The sequence below is a fragment of the Aulonocara stuartgranti genome (assembly GCF_965226115.1).
Source record: "Aulonocara stuartgranti genome assembly, chromosome: 12".
Lineage (NCBI taxonomy): Eukaryota > Metazoa > Chordata > Actinopteri > Cichliformes > Cichlidae > Aulonocara > Aulonocara stuartgranti.
The window spans coordinates 12146348-12164607 of NC_138948.1; the positions used below are offsets into that span (position 1 = coordinate 12146348).

Here is an 18260-nt window from a genome sequence, read left to right on the forward strand (position 1 = left end):
CCTTCCGGGCCCTAAACCATAACATCCCCCCCCCACAAATACACACATACACCCGCCCTCTCACACAGCATCCATAAGTGACTGAGACAGGACTCTCTTCTAGACACCCACCGGCACAATGTACATTTCAAATTCTTTTTTATTTTTAAATATGTTCATATTGTCTGAGTAGGAGTGGTGCAGTGAGCTCAAGGGGGCGGTACTGGGAGGCAGGTGAGCCACAGGTGGTGGCGATTATGTGATGACAGTGTCTTCTTTCTGTTTGTTTCTGTTTGAAACATTGTGTGTATCGCATACTTCACATTCAGATTGTCTGTTCTTATTTAATTCGCTTAATGTACAGAATTCACCTGCTTGCTGCATACAATGCTACTACTGCACATTCACCTAATGTATATAATATATAATGTTCTTCTTCTCTCCCCCTTTTTGCACAAGTCGAGGAGTGTGTCAGGTTACATTTCACTGCGTGTTGTACTTGTATAACTATGCATGTGACGAATAAAGAATCTTGAATCTTGAACTATCTTGGACTCATCATGAGATCCCTGCTTTTGCCACTGTGTTGTAAAACTTTATGTTTTACAACTGATAAATATGTCTAATTACTGACTTCAATCCCAGCTTTGGCCCTTAACCAATTCCTGAGAAAATCAATGCGTGCTTTTTAGCCTTTCATGTCACACATTACAGTGATGTTGTGCAACCTGTTCACCCAAAGCCTGAATGTTCAATCAATAAATATGCTGCTAAATTAAATATGTTCATGTCATTGTCTTCCCTTTTGTGTTAACTTGATCTACTCTGCACATTAATAAGCACCACTTAAAATAATAATTTTACTGTATTCAATTCTATTGTTTAAGTGGGTGGGCTTGACATCATCAGGTTAGTGGTCACTCTGAGGGATCGTATCAAAGTATCAGTGTGACCCCTGTAAGGCTGAGGAACGCATTATGCATGCAGTAATAGACAGTATGATCAAGAAAGACTGGAAGAATAGCCGTAATTGCATAAGCCGGGTCACACAACAGGGCAATGCTCCAAAGCCAGCATGTAACACTAAATACAGAGGAATAGAAATTGACTTTTTATAATGAAAGATTTTCTGAATCATCATTTGAATGCACTGGTTAACCACTGGTTAACCACAATAAAGAGAAGAAGTCGCACCTGTAGACAGCATCTTTAATTACCTGACATCACAAAGGTCCTACTGTACTGTACATGACACTGTGGCACTGTGGAGTCAGCATGCTCACAGATACTAAAGAAAAGGTCTTAGTTTGATGTGTCTTTCTTCACGGTTGTGCAAAGACTCATTTTTGTAATCTGATCAGCAAACATAATCTTCCAAAACAAAAATAAAAAAAGAAGAGAAACATTTAAATATCCCAAATTCCAACGACGCTTACTAACCATTTTTTTTTAAAAGTGATTAACATTGAAATTTCTTAAACAAATATTGAGCACTGGTCCTATTCCATCACTTGGTGGAGCACAGATTAGACCAACACAATGCATTAGATATAATTATTAACTTTACATGTATATACATATACACTGGTTTTCTTCAGTGGTATATCAGGTGCAGGTATCTACAGTGCCTTTATTTCAGGCACATATAATACATAGTCATAAAACTGTAGTGCAAGCTAATTCCACATGACATATCTGATGACAAACATGCTTTAGTTCATGTCTTTTTTTTTCACTGTGATTTTTTTCTCCATCCAGTGCTATAAAAAAATCTGAGGAAACAGCAGGCTTTTCCATATGTGAGTGTATATACTGTATGTTATTGTTAAAGTTAGTATCCATGTAGTTTGTCAATTTCTGTGAGCCTCTTCGTTCCTTGTGGCTTTTGTCCGCTGATCAAAGCACAATCAGCATGTCTGTTGAGCCACCGAGGACAAAAAAGTCATCCAAGAATGTCTCCTTTGACATGAGGCAGTTTTTGTAATCCAGAAACAGTCACAAGATACCATTAAAAGAGTGTGGCGAGAAATAGAAAAACCTCTAGTCCCTGCATCTTCACTGGAGCTACATTATGTATCAGGGTGTCTTACGTTATTGTGGAGTCTGCGGCATTGGGTGGAGTGCATGACTTTGCTCTGTTTGTATGCGAGTTGTGCTAATGAAGGAAAACAGCTGAGGACGTCCAGATTCTTATATCACATTTTCAAACAGCTGCATGGAGTTCATGATGTTCTCGTCCTGCAAATAAAACGATAAAGAAAAAACATCTGTCAGCAAATTCAGAAGGAAACAAATGTTCACGCTGATTAGGTCAAAGTTTCAGATATAACAAATGGCCATGGTGGCACTGTTTATAGCCAAAAGAACTGAGTCATTATCAGCAACTGCGAATATAAATCTTCCACCATGTCATGTTTCTTTATAGGGGCACAGATTAGAGACTGAGCTTGTTTTTACAAATATCTAATAGACAACTAATTTCATTTTTTGATGTGCTTGATAGAGAAGAAGACTGAATGCAGTCAACTGAGGCAATGCTGTATAGAAGAGTGATGTGAGACACTGAGAAAGTCATGCAGAAAATACAGAAAATGAAATCTAGGGTGTACTTAGAGCCCTAGAAAAACATTCTTTTTCACCAAACTTTATATTCAATGACACTTGAACTGGTGTTTGAGACCACTAACTAAGGAAAAAGATTTACTGAGGTCATCGATCAAGTCATCCCCTGGTGGTAATCCATCTATTACACACAGCCTGTTGGGGAAAAGCAGCAGCATTCAGTCTATTGTTTGTGTTAATTCAAAGTTCTCAGATTGTAATTCTTTTGCGCCTTAGTGTTATCGGTATTTTTAAAAAAAATTGTGTGTAAATAAAGCATGCTACAGTACGTCTACAGTTTGAGTAAAATAACTGGAACACTCTCTGCTCGTTACGTAAATGCACTGGCTTGAATTTTCCATTTTTATCTCTGTTGATTGAAGCATGTTAAAACAGCTGCAGAGCTGCATCAGAGGCACTGACCAATATTTGAGTTTGGGGTAAACAGCACACACAGATGGTCTCAAAATAAATAATGACTAATAATCTAAAAACCCAGTGTTTTACACCAACCAAAACACAAGATAAGTTAGTGTACATACTTTGACCTCAACTACTTGTGAAGTCGGTAAGAAAACTGACATCCACGAAACTGCGCATACAATCTAAAGAAAATTTTGTGGTAAAACAGTTAAGAAACGGGGTCAAAAGTCAATTAATTGCCTCATTACAAGTTTTTACTTGCTGGTAGTGAGTGCCAACACTCAAAACTACCCTTTATCAGGAGATAATGACTTTTACTGTTGCCCAGTTAACAATTTACAGCTTTTGGAGGTGTGTTTTAAAATTTCTTTCTTTTCCAGTACAGAGATGTCTTCCTGGTAAGGCCCACTGACTTTACTGTAAGAAATCTAAGAGAAAAAAAAACTGTGTTTATGTCAAGGTTGTCTAGCAGACATAAAAAATCTGAAAAAGTAGCCTGCCCAAATAACTAGATGATGAGTAAACACTGTTTTAGTGTTTGTTAACATTGTGTAGATACTGACTGTGAAAAATTAAACACCAGGAGCTTAATATAGCAAAATACAGAGGAAGTGCTTTCCTTCAGAGAATGTTCATGATTAAGGATATTAGTTTATAAACATTTTTCAACCAAAATAGTGTATTGATATGAGGAACATCTGGTTCTGGTTATTAACTGCAGAGATATCTTTGAGGATGTGAAGCTGAGTTTTTATCACTGACGTTTTTAAGTTCATGAATTAGGTATTAAAAAAGGAAATTAGGTGTAATCAGGTCTCTTTTCCTTACAGTACTGACTGTGAGAAAGAAGTGGAGACACATATAGAAGAACACAGGATTAAAGGTGATTCAAAAATAAACACGCTATAATTAGTAAAGGCAAAGTCCGCATATAAATACAGAATATGATCATTACAGACTAGAAAGTGTAATATTCCTCCAAAAATAACATGTCAGGGTTTACAATATGTGTGAAGGGAGATAACACTAGTCAGTGTGAGTGCCGTCATGCTGTAGTTGACATTGAACCAAGAACCTTGATCTACTACAATACTGTAATTGTGATTTACACTGACTGGTGTGTGGGACAAAAAAGTGTGCATCACCTTCTGACAGGTCTCAATGAACTCTTCAATAGTCACTACACCATCTCTGTTCCTGTCCATTTTCTGAAAAAACAGAAAAAATAAGAAGAGAAAGCAGACATTAGTGAGACAATATTTACGATATTTAACTCTTAAGAGACCAAAATGAATGAGTAGGGTCATTTCCAACCAAATTATATTTTACAAAGGAAAACTTTTCATAAATGGCTCTGTTTGCGTTTATACCTAGACGTTTGTCTTTATCTATGACAGATATTCTAAGATGCTCTAATGTAGTTATGTATGGCTTACAATAGCTTTTATGGAAAAGGGAGTCAATCTGAGCCATCACCAGTCTTTTCATCATAACTTTGGGCATTAGTCATCTGCCTCAAGGCTAAATCTTACTACCCCTAAGTCTGTTATCCATGACTCAATGAAAAACTATAATCTAGAAATTATATTTAATTGTGTGGAATCAGAACCTGAAAGAACTTGTCGACATGTTCAGAGGGTGCTTCATCCCGCACGCAAGGGTAGGTATACCTCCCCATCATGTCATAGATCGACTTCATAATTGCCAGCATTTCCTGAAGAGAAGCAGAGAAGAAAAGGGAGTGAATATAATTCACTTTTTACCTAAAACAGCCAACTGTTTCAGTGTTTTGTTTACCTACTATGAATTTTAAAATGTACAAACTCTATATTATAAGATTAAAACGGAAATTTAATTTAGTTGTCCCATCTTGGCTGTTTTTAATAAAAACAAAAAAAAGCCAGTCTCTGAGAAAGATGAGATTGTATCAGGGCAGATAGATAGAGACAGACAGCCCTTGAGGCTAAATGTCTACATATGTTTATTTAGCTTGAAACTGCCAAAGGCACAATCATCATTCAGGTCACCTATACCATGGAAAACGAGTATAAGAGCTCTCCTTTAAATGTCTGCGACTGGTGTAGTTTCTCAAAGTGAAGCCAATCAACATGCTATTCTCTACAAATACAAACAGGCATATCTGCCCCAAGAAATGGGCTTAATATGCTTATTAACACCTTAATAAGCAGTTAATAAGCATTATTAAAATGGTTATTAACTGCTTAAATAGGACATAATAGTTATTACTAACAAAAATATATAATTCTGCCTGGTTTAAGGCCCCTGATCAGTATCTAGACCCAGAATCTAGATTGAGAAGGTGAGCTAGTGAGTGTGGTTTTTAAAAAAAACAAAAAACATTTATCTTCTTGTAAAGCACTTAAGTGTACACATATGAAATCAGTTATTAGTTGCTTCTACTTCATGTCAGTTTAAACAGTTTTGGATGTAACAAAGGTGACAGAATATGAAATTTGTCTTTGTCTTGTCAAAAAAATGACATATCTTACACGCACGCACGCACGCACACACACACACACACACACCTCTTTGGTGATGTAACCATCCTTATTAATGTCGTAAAGGTTGAAAGCCCAGTTGAGCTTCTCGGTGACCGAACCTCTGAGCAACACTGATAGGCCGATGACGAAGTCCTCAAAACGGATTGAACCGTTTCTGTCCATGTCAAACGCGTTGAACAGGAAGTGAGCGTAGGTGGTTGCATCTGTAGATGAAAGAAGATGCGGATTTAATGTAGTGCTTTTAACAAAGCACCCAAATAAGCAAAGGAGAGGGAGACCCAGTTTTCAAACATTGTTAACAAGTTTTCATGATTGAAGTTGGGACTTTGGAAAGGCTGTTCCAGAGGTTAGCCTGCGGTTTCAATTCTAGAACTAGTTTTTGTGTGTGTTTTGATGCGTCCTGTTGCAACACTGTTGCAGTGCATTGTTCTTGGGTTGTAAAGCTTCGCTTCGCCTTCAATTCAGTTCAGTTTTATTTATATAACACCAAATCACAACAATAATCACCTCAAGGCACTTAGTATTGTAAGATGAAGAACCTACAATACAGAGAAACCAACAACAACCAGACGACCCCCCCATGACCAAATATTTTGGCGACAGTGGGAAGGAAAACCTCCTTTTTAACAGAAAGAACCCTCCAACAGGGGTAAGGGGAGGGAGACATGACACTCTTCCAAAAATGCCTCATGTCATTGTACCCAAATAGATCAATTTTTGTGTCACTTTTCTCCAGAAGGCTTTGACTTGTCCGTGTAGTCAACACCCTTTTAGTCCATGGCGATGTAAAACATATTCAGCCAATAAAGCTGGTGTTTCACTGGTTTCCAGTTCATAGCAGGCTTGAGCACTGATGGCTCCTGGGTTGCTCCTGAGCATCCAAAGCAGCTTCCTCTCATCTGAAGGTGGCAGTCTGGGTATTCTTTCAGACTTTGTCATACTGGACTTTTCAGTTTCAGATTAATTCTGACACACTGTGTATTTTTTAATGCTATTAAATTATTTTAATAGGGCAGCATTAAAGCATGATAAACTGAATTTTAACTGAATATTGCAGCATGTGGCTCTTGTAGCCACATACTTTTACTTCTCATACTAAATGCTTTTAACTCATTCCCCCTTTGACACCTACTGGGGTAACCCTTGTTTCTCTTTCCTGAATGGAGGCATATTTCAAGCCTGCTTCAGGAACAAAATAATTGGGTGTGCATCTTGTTTAAATCTTGTTTAACCTCCTAGGACCTGGCGTCCACACATGTGGACATCACATTTTGGGTCGTCTAGACCAGCGGTCTCCAACCTTTTTTGCGCCATGGACCGGTTTATGCCCGACAATATTTTCACAGACCGGCCTTTAAGGTGTCGCAGATAAATACAACAAAATAAAACTAGTACCGGTACCAAAAAAAGAAGATTTATTCATAACACACGTGAAAAGACCGAGGAAAACTGAGTTAACGATAAAAACCATAACAAAATAACGCTGAAAACCGATAAAAACCCTGAAACACATACATTTCAGACCTGAGCCTCAACTCTCGTGGCCCGGTACCAAACGACTCACGGACCGGTACCGGTCTGAAGCCTGGGGGTTGGGGACCGCTGGTCTAGACCAAAATACTAAATTTTTCTCTACAAGGGCCTGATATCCACTTAGGAGGACATTATACTGCCACTGCTCTATCAAAATTTAAAACGAATGTCCTCATATGTGGGTCTCATTTTTCTCAAAAAAAAAAAAAAAGAAATCAGATAATTTTGTTTTTACATTCATCAGGTCCCAATCAGCCCAAATAGCAAAGAGAAATTAAAAATGCATGCCATGAAAGAGTTTGGGTCTTAGGAGGTCAAAGTTATGAAATATAAATCAGGTGTGGAAAAATATGACCCTCAGTCCCTCACTAAAAAGGACAGAAAAAGAGGAGATTGTTTTAATGTCTAACCTCCTTGGGGAAAGAACTGAGAATAGATGGACTTGAATGTCTCCTCATCAACCAGTCCGCTGGGACACTCCTGCTCAAGAGAGGAGGAAAAAGGAGATATACATGTTAGAATAATAATTCAGCTCTATATAAAGCATAGTAATAATAGCAAAGCAATTAGGCTGGTCTCAGCAGAAGGAGCAGCTAGACGCACGTTCTTGAAGCCTCGATACAGAGACTGAAGCTCCTTCCTGGTGAACTTGGTCTGAGCCTGCAGCTGGTCCAGCCCCTCTGGCTGGTGACGCACAGTCGACAGCTCCAAATCACTGTCGCTGCTGTCTGTGGGAGGAAGAGAGACAGAGAGAAAGGGATGGATAGACAGACAGAAAGGAGGAAAAGTAAAGAAGGGGAGAAGGAGAGAGAAGTGATGAAGGGAGGGAAGGATGGAAAGAAAAAAGAGGGAGGATGGGGCAGACATTGAGTGAGAGGATGCAGGTCAACATTCGGAGATGGGGTGTGGGTGGGTTCACACATTCAACAGGAGGAGGCATAAGAGGAAAATGTTCGAAGTTCAAAAGAGAGAATTATCAAAAAACTGTGGAGGAGGAAAAGGCAGGCGAACAAGGGAGTAAAATAAGAGGAGGAGGTACTTTCTTTATGGTGGACATGTCACCAAACTTGGAGGGTCATTTTATGAGAATTCAATCAATGCATCCCACATGGCCCCATCAGAATCAGCTGATATTGTTGGTCAATAATGTATGAGTAGTTTCTGAGCTACAGGCCCTTGAAATATATAAAAGGAAGGTTGAAATTTATCACTTTTTTTATTGCCTTGTTTAAACATAGTTAAAAACTACAACCAAATCAGTTTTAATCAGGTTCAAGCATTTAAAAATGAAAGGCCATTAAAAAGCACTGAATTCCAGCCAATCTCTATGTACTTCAAGGGCCTGTAACTTGGAAAGTATATTTATAGTATAAAAGTAAAAGTTTGCATGCCTTCATTAAACATAAAAAAGTTATTATAGAACAAAAATCAGCCTATCCTGAAGGTAGACGTGTGGGAAATGTTTCAAATCTGGCTGACTTTATATGGAGCGACTTTCAAAACAAAAGCCACCACAGAAAACCTAAGTTTGATCATTTAGAGCAAAGACACTTTCTCACTCAAATGAAGTGTCGTGACATTGGTTACCATTGCACACTAAGAGAAAGCACTGCACAGCCGGGCAAAAAGAAAACACTTTTAAAAAAGGAGGGACGTTTTCTCCGTTTGGTTGGACTCGTGCTGTTACATACTCACCATCTTTAGACAGAAAGAACAGAGGTGGAGGAGGTGGACGGGTGTCGACACCGAGATGGAGTGAAAGAGCGTAAATGGAGAACAGTGGGAGAGTGACAGTAAGAGGAAGAAAAAAACAAAAAACAAAAAGAAAACATGTCAAGTCAGATCGGACGCTGTGTGGTTTACACGCTGGGTCCAAAGGAGAGGATTCATGTCATATTCGGATAAAACACCCAGCAGAGCGGGGAAATATGATACGCTGTGAAACATAAACCCAAACCACAGAGAAGGGGATTAAAACTGGCACCGGTAGGATGAAATACTTTCTCAAAAGTCCACACATTTTCCTTTTTCCCCTCTAAATTTTCAGACTGTTCAATGCATTTTTGCAACATTTCTGCAAAAAAGTTTAATTTGCCTGCTAAAGATTCTAATCTAAAATGAATCTAACCTGCACATTTTTAATAATTTCAAATTCTATTAAAGAAAATAACGCTCATATGATCCCATCAGAGCATGATTATTCTGTATCTCCTGCATGATACAAAATAATACAGAATAACCAAGAAAAACTATTGGTGACGAGAGTTCTGCAGGTCAGCATTTAGTTTGTGGAAATAAAAACCTGATTCATTATGAGCCATAAACATTCAGAGTTACGCCTTACTACAATCTAAAACATGGGATGATGGTAAGTATTCCTACAGAAAGCACAGGTCTGTATATCAACCTTTTCGTTACAACGAAAAGGCTTTTTTTACTCTACCCACAATCCTAAATTGAAACAGTGGCGTCTGATTGGCGGAGGCATCTGTTACCATGGAAATGTTGAACCCAGGGCTCAAAACTTCAGAAAATTCAGACACACAGAACACAATCTACAAAATACACTGAAAACTATTATAATACATTAAGAATGAAAATGGCAGACTTCACTTTGCTGGGATTTGCAATGCATTATGTAATAATGTAAAGTGTTAGGCATAATTTTAGAAAACTATCTTAATCGTTGATTTCTCTTTGGATAAAAGTAAATCAGTTTTTCTTCTTTGTTTTACTCCTCATTTATTTCTTTTAGAGAGGTTTTATGCAGTCAAATAGCCTGTGCCCAAAATGCTTTACTTCTACCTCTAATTTAATTACATGTGAATGTTCCATGTATAGTTTGTAACATAAATAAAAGATAAAATGTCAAATTTAATGGAATCTGGTGAAATAAAATTGACTTGATTGGCAAAGATTCAATTTATAAGCACATTTTCCTTAATGATTTATTATCTGAATAAATAAACCTTTTAATTATATATATCACCTGTATTTAACTCAAAATTATTGCTTCATTGAGGGTGAAGAATCATGTTTTCGAGGGTGCTTAAACATGTTAATGTCCACTAAAGTCTTTAACTGGCCTAAGTAATAGCTGATCTTTCACGTACTCCCCTGGCTGGAGAAGTACCCTGGGGGTACTTGTACTGGTACTGGGGAATCATTGCTCTAACAGAAGTGATTTCTGTAGCTACTGTACTATACACACTCTGAGGTACTGGGAAAGTATGGTTGTTTTTTTAAACATGTGTCAATTTTAATGTCACTAACTGTCACTAAAACACGAGCCAAACTGCTGCACTGGTATTACCATGATAGTTAATTCCCCCTTTAATGCCCCAGTGCTGCAAATACTCACCAGACCATCAAATGTGTATTCATGCCAAACTGAAATCAAACTATTTACTCCTGTTTGAAATTAGTATTTCAGGAATCAGTAATACACTGTGTATTTCTATAATTGCCATTTTTAAAAGATTTACATATTTAAAGCTTTGGGTTAAAAGAATATACATGTGAGCAATTATTACCAGAGGTTGATAGGGACTGACTGTCAACTCACATCAATTATTCAGCTAACAAGCTTTAAAATGATGCCTGTGTAAAACCAAGCCAAAAAAAGTCTTTATTGTTTACACCATCTGTGGCTGTCTCATGTCTCTTACAGCTATGTCTTCTTCTCTCTTGATAATCTACACGTATCCAAATTGGGTTAGACACATTCACAACATTCACAAATTGCTCCGTGTCTTTCCTCCTCCTCACTTCCCCCCTCCTGTGGCATCTCACCGGTCTCAGTGATGTCGATCAGGCCCAGCAGGTGCATCAGTTTGAGGAACATGATCACCAGGCAGACGATGCCAACTGTCTGGAGTCCCTCCGTCTCCCATCTTACACTCATCTTCCCCTCTTCTTCTATCTCGTCTTCTCTTGTTATTTTCCTTGCCTCTATTTCGACATCACTGGACTCTCTATAGACACCTGTTTTAATCCATCTGCCTCTCACAGTCTCACTCTTCTCCACTGCCTTTTCCTGTCTCTGAAACAGTGTCAGTCACTCATCACTCTTTTTATGTCACATTTTTTTCTTGATGATTCTTTATTTAGCTCTCCCCCTCTGCCTTTTTAATTGACTGCCTGTTTTTTTTTTTTGTTTTTTTTTTACCCCGGTGATCTGTTGTGCTCCAATGAATGTTACAGGATTTTTTCCACAATTAAAAGCAGGGTGTGATGGTCCAACTCCCTCATGAACGTCAAATGCTTCAGATGAGAGTAAAAAATCCCCCCAAAAAATCTGGATCACCACGTTAATCCACAGGAAATCCAATCACACAAAGAGGAAGCTCAAATATTCTCACACCACATAGATTAGGTTTTTGGCAAAAAGCTGAAGCTGGCTTGGGATTTCTCCAGTAAATATTATTCCTGCCGTCAGTGATAACAATAAAAAAAATTATCCAAAATTCACAAGGAGGTGCATCAGGAAAATCCACCACAGAACAAATGACTGATGCTGTGCAGCTTCCTCCTCTATAGCCTCCCTCCATATCACACCTTATTCTCTGCTAATTAACCTCTGAACTCCTGAGGAAGCAGAGAAAGTTGCATTTCTCCCATTTCCATCAAAACAACCTCAACACGAGACCGGAAAATACATCAAATCAGTGCAGGACGGCTTTAAATAGGCATGGCTGACAAAGATTAGAATGATTTCTGCTAAATGTGACAAGCGGAAAAATAATTTGCCTTTAAGGACACAGAGAGGGTGGTGACAAAGGTCAACAGGTGTCCTGAATCTCATTTTCCCAGTCATCTCCGTGATCCACTTTCTAATTGTTCCCCCGTCTCTCTTGGGATCTGCAGCACAGATTTAATGCCTCGGTGGAGTCCTGTCACACACTCATTCTCATGTAATAAAGAAAAACAGTGAGACAAGGCTCCCTCAGGCCCTGTGACACTTGTTCAAAGCTCATTTTACTGTGTGCCTCCCTCTAGTGGAGACTAAAGAGACAACATGCACAAAGTGCATGATGTAATATGAGGATGTAATTCCATAGACTAAGAAATTGTTTTTCTCTCCATTCACAGTTATGTCCATGCAGACCTTCTATAATTTCCTACTCATTCAATTTGAAACTTTAGCAATAAAATCCAGCGATAAATCATAGATAACAGAGTCTACCATTAGTGGATTGTATTAACTCCTAAGATCATAAGATGCAGCTTCTTAAGCATATTGCTCTAAATAAACAGCATTAACTGAAAGTGACATTCATCTCACATCATTTGTTTTTCAGATCCTGGAGGATGGAGCCATTAAAATAAGAAAATAATAATTAAAAATGACAGCTCTTACATTAAGCACATACGGGGCTGATTGATGATGCTGGAGGTGACCAGGATGGACAAGATTAGAAATAAGTACATCAGAGGAACAGCTCAGGTTGAGCAGTTTGGACATGTGCAGAGGAGGCAGGATGTTAAAGATGGAGCTGCCAGGGAGAAGAAGTTGAAGACCACAGAGAAATCTCATGGATGTAATGATGGAGGATCCGCAAAGGGAAGATATGGCAGAGGAGGACGCTAGAGACAGATCTGCTGTGGTCTGATAGTTCCCTCAACTCATTCGCACTTTTATAATATTGCTGCTCAAATTCACGGCAGGCTAAAATGACCTTTAGGCCACCGGGAAATGTTTTGGTGCTTCCACTTGCCAGTCCACTACTGCCTGCTATTTTGATTTTATTGATTCACAGTTCAAATAAATCTTTTTATCTTTTACTGTGCCTTAGCCCCTCAGCTCATCAGTGATCTGAAACAAACAGCATTAAAGCTCCTCTCACTTTTAGTTGATTGCCTTCTGATTGGCTGCCCCTTGCAAACAGAAGGTGGGCTGATATTATAGAAGTCCAAGAGTAGAAAAAAGTGTCAAAGCTAAAGTCTAAACCCTGAGCTTTCCTTTCAGAGGAATTAATTGCACATATGCTGAACTTATTTGAAACTTTGGCCATATTAGATAAAACAAGAAGAAGCACAGTAGGTCCTGTTTAACTGAAAGCATTTTCTAAATGTACCAGCTTTGGGAAATTGATGATACGAATCATAAATTCTGAGTAATTTATTAAATTGATCTAAAGGGCTTCTAAGAAACATGAAAATGAGCAAAGAAACCAGAGATGAACAGAGTGAAATACTCACTTCCTCCTTATCTTTTCTTACCGTACACTGACGCCACTTGCCACTTAAAATATCCAACACAAACCGCCAGTAAAACACCAGATACTGGTATCAGAAAGCCCCGAAATAGGGCTCATACATCTCTAAAGCCAAGGCTACCTCTGCCATCGATTTCATCCCAAAATAGGTCCTGGACTGATCCCAAAAATCGACATCAGAGAGCACCGGCCTGAAAGGTCAGTGGTTTGGTTTTAGATCACATCACTTAACTGAACTATAAGCACACACACATTTACACAAACACACACAACAAGTGCCAATGAGTGAATATTTTTCGTAGGGTGAAATCAAAGGAGCTTTTGTTGAGTGCTGATGATATAAATAATTCATCAAATAGGCCACGGCATCTTCTGATTAATAGGCGACCACTAATGTATTGCTGATGCTAAATGTGGAATGTTTTAGCACATACACAGTACCAAAATGGATTCTGAGATAGCCTCCTGATGTGGTTTAAAACATACTTTAATAGATATTTGCCTGTCTGGTTCCCCCACGAGATTATAATCAACTCTGTTGTGAAAACACTGAATTAATGAATATTTAAAAAGCCTGTTGTATTGTATTCTCAATGATGAAACAACGAATCTTTTATAAACACAACTTAAACTCAAAACGTTGAGGCAGGAAAATGTGAAAAGAAAATTAATATCTTAAACTGCAAACACAAAGACAGAAAAAAAAATGAGGCGACATAGAGATCAATTAATTTCAACAAAACCTCTTGGGTTACATCTAAGGAAGACCAGTTCAAGGACCAGTCCTGCTTGTCATCCAGATGTATAGGGATTGCACCAGTTGTGACTGAAAAGTGGTGCAATCCCAGACAAATTAACTCTCAATTAATATTAAACTGTGGTCTTATCAAAACATCCATAGTACCCGTCTTTGTTGCTGCTGATGGAATCAACACACTCTTGGAGCTAGAAGATCTTTACCACCTCATACCACAATACCTGTATTCACTTTAGATTTAACTTCCTTTAGCATCACACTTAGATTTTGATTTATTGAGCTCTTGACTTTCCATTTACACACACACACACACACACACACACACACACACACACACACACACACACACACACACACACTCACTCATACACCTGGAAGAAGTCACACTGCCAGGGAAATTAAATTAGTGCACATAATTGGAGCTAATTTTTCTGAATTTCAGGAGCTAGACTCCACCCAAAACACTCCTCTTCCGGTCATATGTCTATAAATACCTACTTGCACCACACACACATTTATTCTTGTTTCACCCTCTCTCTGCTCTTTGTCTAGTTTCCACCCGTCTATCCCAATGAGGCATTCCCTAAACCGCAGCCCCTCGTTATCAATAATAATAACGAGAGGCAACTGTTGTGCTTTGATGCTTTATAGATAAAACTGGACTGGATTGAATTGAATTTAACATTTTGCATTTTGGGTTGGTGTCCTACTGACATGAATTAAATAACATAAACAAAATACAAACTTTCATTTTTATTGCATATATAGTTTAGCTTAAAAATGTGGATTAAGCTTTCCTGCCATAAGATCCCGATGCACATATTCAAGATTAAAAAAAAACAAACAAACAAAGAACCTTAACTGAGTGTGAGGGTGCATGATTTAAAGGGCACAACCACAAACCCTTCAAGTTGCTTCACTGCATGCTTCTTCAGATACATACATTTCTCATTTCAGCATTAAACAGTAGTATTTTTATATTAATATTAATGTTAACTTTACAGTATTAAAGCAAAAGCTGATTAAAATTTTGTATGTGGTGTTACACCAGTTCCAGTTCATTGTATTAAACTGTAGTAACTGTTGTAATCAAGTGGTTTAAGATCAGGTGACTGACTTGGCCATTCAAGAATATTCCACTTCTTTGCTTTAATAAACTCCTGGGTTGCTTTGCCTGTATGTTTTGGGTCATTATTGTCTGTATAATGAAACACTGGCCAATCAATTTGACTGCATTAACTGGATATGAGAGGACAGTACGTCTCGGAACACCTCAGAATTCATTAGGTTGCTTCTGTCCTGTGTTACATCATCAATAAACACTAGTGTCCCAGTACCACTGGCAGCCATGCACGCCCAGGAAATCAGACTGCCTCCACCGTGTTTTACAGATAATGTGGTATGCTTTGGATCATGATCTGTTCCACACTTTGCCATCATTCTGGTAGAGACTGATTATGGTTTCATCTGTCCAAAGAATATTTTTCCTAGAACTGTGCTGACATTTTTAGATGTTTTTTTTTTTTTTTAAGAAAGTGCAATCGAGCCTCTCTATTCTTGAGTTTTATCAGTGGTTTGCATCTTGCAGTGAGCCCTCTATATTTACTTTTCATGGTAGACTTGGATATTGCAATGCCTAACCCCTGGAGAGCATTGCTCATTTGGTTGGCTGTCTTTAAGGGGTTTGTCTTCACCATGGAAATGATTCTGCGATCATCCACCACTGTTGTTTTCCATGGACGTCCAGGTTGTTTTGTGTTGTTCAAATCACCAGTGCTTTTTTTTTTCTTTCTCAAGATGTACCAAAGTGTAGATTTTGCCACTCCTACTATTGCAGAAATTTGTCTAATTGTTTTTTTTTTCTTCTGTTTTTGCAGGTTAAGGTCGGCTAGTTTCACCTGCATGGAACACTTATTTGACTGTACCACGTCTTTTCACAGCAAAATCTTCCACATGTAAGCACCGCACTTTAAATCAACTCCAGGCCTTTTATCTGCTTAATTGATAATGACATAATGAAGCAATTGCCCCACCTGCCTATGAACTAGCCTTTAAATCAATCGTCCAAATACTTTAAAAAAATGGTGGCACATGTTGAGCTGAAACTCCTAAACCCTTCATCCAGATTGAACATGGATACCTTCAAGTAAAAGCTGAAAGTCTACACATTATGTCCATCATATAATTTAAAATGGAGTATGTTTCAGTAAACGGGTAAAAAACAACAACAAAAAACCCCCCCAAACAAACAACAACTTGTGTCAGTGTCCAAATATATATGGACCTAACGACCTAATGTAGAAAAAACTTAAAATCCATCCAACTACAATAGCAGATATATATTCCAGTTCCTGTATCGGTGATGACGCAAACATTCTGGTGACAAGTACTTAAAGATGATTAAGGCAATTAGAAGATGAGCCAGGAGTGGGATAATGACACTGCAGTTGGGAAAGTCTTAGTGGGAGATGTTGAAGTAGGTAGTTAAATAGATGAAGGCACATGATGGGAATTTTGGAGGCTACTCAGGGATGGCCAGTGTCCTTCAGGGTCCTGGAGGAGTACTCGGGGCTCCATATTTAGGCGGTCTCAGAGAAAGCTTGTTCGATACTTTATGTATAATTGATGTGAAGTAATGCTAAACCTGGGTGTAGGCTCTAGTATTGGAGGAGAAGAGGAGGAAGAGGCAGAGGTGGTGTTGGAGGAACTGAAGACAGTAGAGATTGAGAGGAGTGATAAATTATGTAAGGACATTACTAGCGTTTTTGTTGAATTTATTACTTATGATGCCGAGCCATATGAGAGGCACTAATGTGCCGACTGGAGCCTTCCGGCTGTAATTGTCTTGGCACAGTGACTGTAGGGCACTCTGACTCGCTGGCCTTCAGCCCAAAACTCTAGTCAAAGGGAAAAAATGCATCATTCAAAGAGCAGTGTCTGATGTTTCTTTTGCTGTCCTAAAGGTACGCTGCCTGTTAGCCCTTCAAGGCTTCATGAAGTATCAGGCATAATAAAAGCCCATTAAACTTTTCAACTCTGAATATAACATTAGAAAGAAATGTTAAAAGCCCCCAAATATTACAGCATCTACAGAATTTCGAAAAAGAAAAAAGGGAAAAAAACATTAGAAGTACTTTATTTGGATTTTTGTACTTCACAGACAAAATGTGAACAAAGACTCAACAGAGACGATGTAGTCGTGACCTTTTTTCCACTCTTCACTCAGGCTTTTTTCAAAGACCCTTGTGCTATAAATAAGGCTGCTGAGGTTTGTCAACATGATGTCAATTTCTGATTGAAACATAAAAACTAGGACATTAATGCTTTTGAACATTGAAGTGAAAAAGGTCATGGACTGTTATCTTATTTGAAAAAAGCACACAACATCTAAGAGTTCAATATGTTCTGTCGAATGGGCTCAAGTTCCTCCTAGCCGATGTGTCTGACTCATACACAATATAAAACTTCGATGTAGCTTCCAGATCAGAAAAATAAAGCCAATGCAAAGTGTCTAAAAGCTGTATTCAACATGAAAATTACCAGATGGAGATAGCTGTGGTTTCAAAAAGATATTTGGCAGTATAGAAGTTTATTTCTGTCTTGTCCTCTGTCACCTACCTCCCCTGTTTCCTGCTCAGTCACTCATTCCGAGTCATATTAAACCTTAAAGCAAAGGTTCCTATGCTTTTGTCACTTGAAAGTAATAACTAATAAGAATAACGTATAAAGCTTAATATTGTATGGTTGTTATTTACATAGCTCTCCTACAAATGCTACCCTGGGGTAAATGCGTTTTTTGGTTAAGAGCACATTAGCTGTGCCACCTGTTCATAAAGAACTTGAAATAAACTGGACTCCAATAAATATGAATTAAACATTTTGAAAAGTTAAATTTCAGTATCTTAAATTACTCCTGTACATGTGTTTCATAATTTGTGAACACATGCTTTTACCTGTGTGTCTGCTCTACTTATATATGTATATTTCTTTCTTTATTTTTATTTTATTTTTTTCAATGAGTGTTGTAATTTCAAACATTTATTTCTTATGATTTAAGCTCACAGAGTCAGGCTTATAGAAAAAGTAAGCTTATTGTTGAAATTGCACTCCTTATATTAATATATTAACAAGTAGTTAAAACATCTTTGCACTGATAGAAAGAGGACTTTCATTGGTCCATTAAGCTCATACTGGACTGTATGTGGCCCACTATGTAAAATAAATTTG

The 18260-nt window shown here is 38.1% G+C and overlaps 1 protein-coding gene across 5 annotated transcripts in view; it reads right to left on the reverse strand.

Annotated features, from left to right (window-relative positions):
- Positions 1 to 1174: 1174 nt before the first annotated feature.
- kcnip3b (Kv channel interacting protein 3b, calsenilin) overlaps positions 1175 to 18260 on the reverse strand; it is a 54985-nt gene continuing 37899 nt past the window's right edge. For 3 of the 5 annotated variants that reach the window (XM_082556118.1, XM_082556122.1, XM_082556121.1), the window contains 6 exons: positions 7662 to 7786; positions 7469 to 7538; positions 5550 to 5728; positions 4613 to 4717; positions 4149 to 4211; positions 1175 to 2217 (listed from right to left, as the gene is read on the reverse strand). In XM_082556118.1, coding sequence (XP_082412244.1) covers positions 2170 to 2217; positions 4149 to 4211; positions 4613 to 4717; positions 5550 to 5728; positions 7469 to 7538; positions 7662 to 7786 — 590 coding nt within the window. In that variant the 3' untranslated portion in view covers positions 1175 to 2169. Of the gene's footprint in view, positions 2218 to 4148; positions 4212 to 4612; positions 4718 to 5549; positions 5729 to 7468; positions 7539 to 7661; positions 8757 to 18260 lie in introns of all 5 variants that reach the window. The other 2 variants (XM_082556119.1, XM_082556120.1) reach the window with 1 other exon arrangement.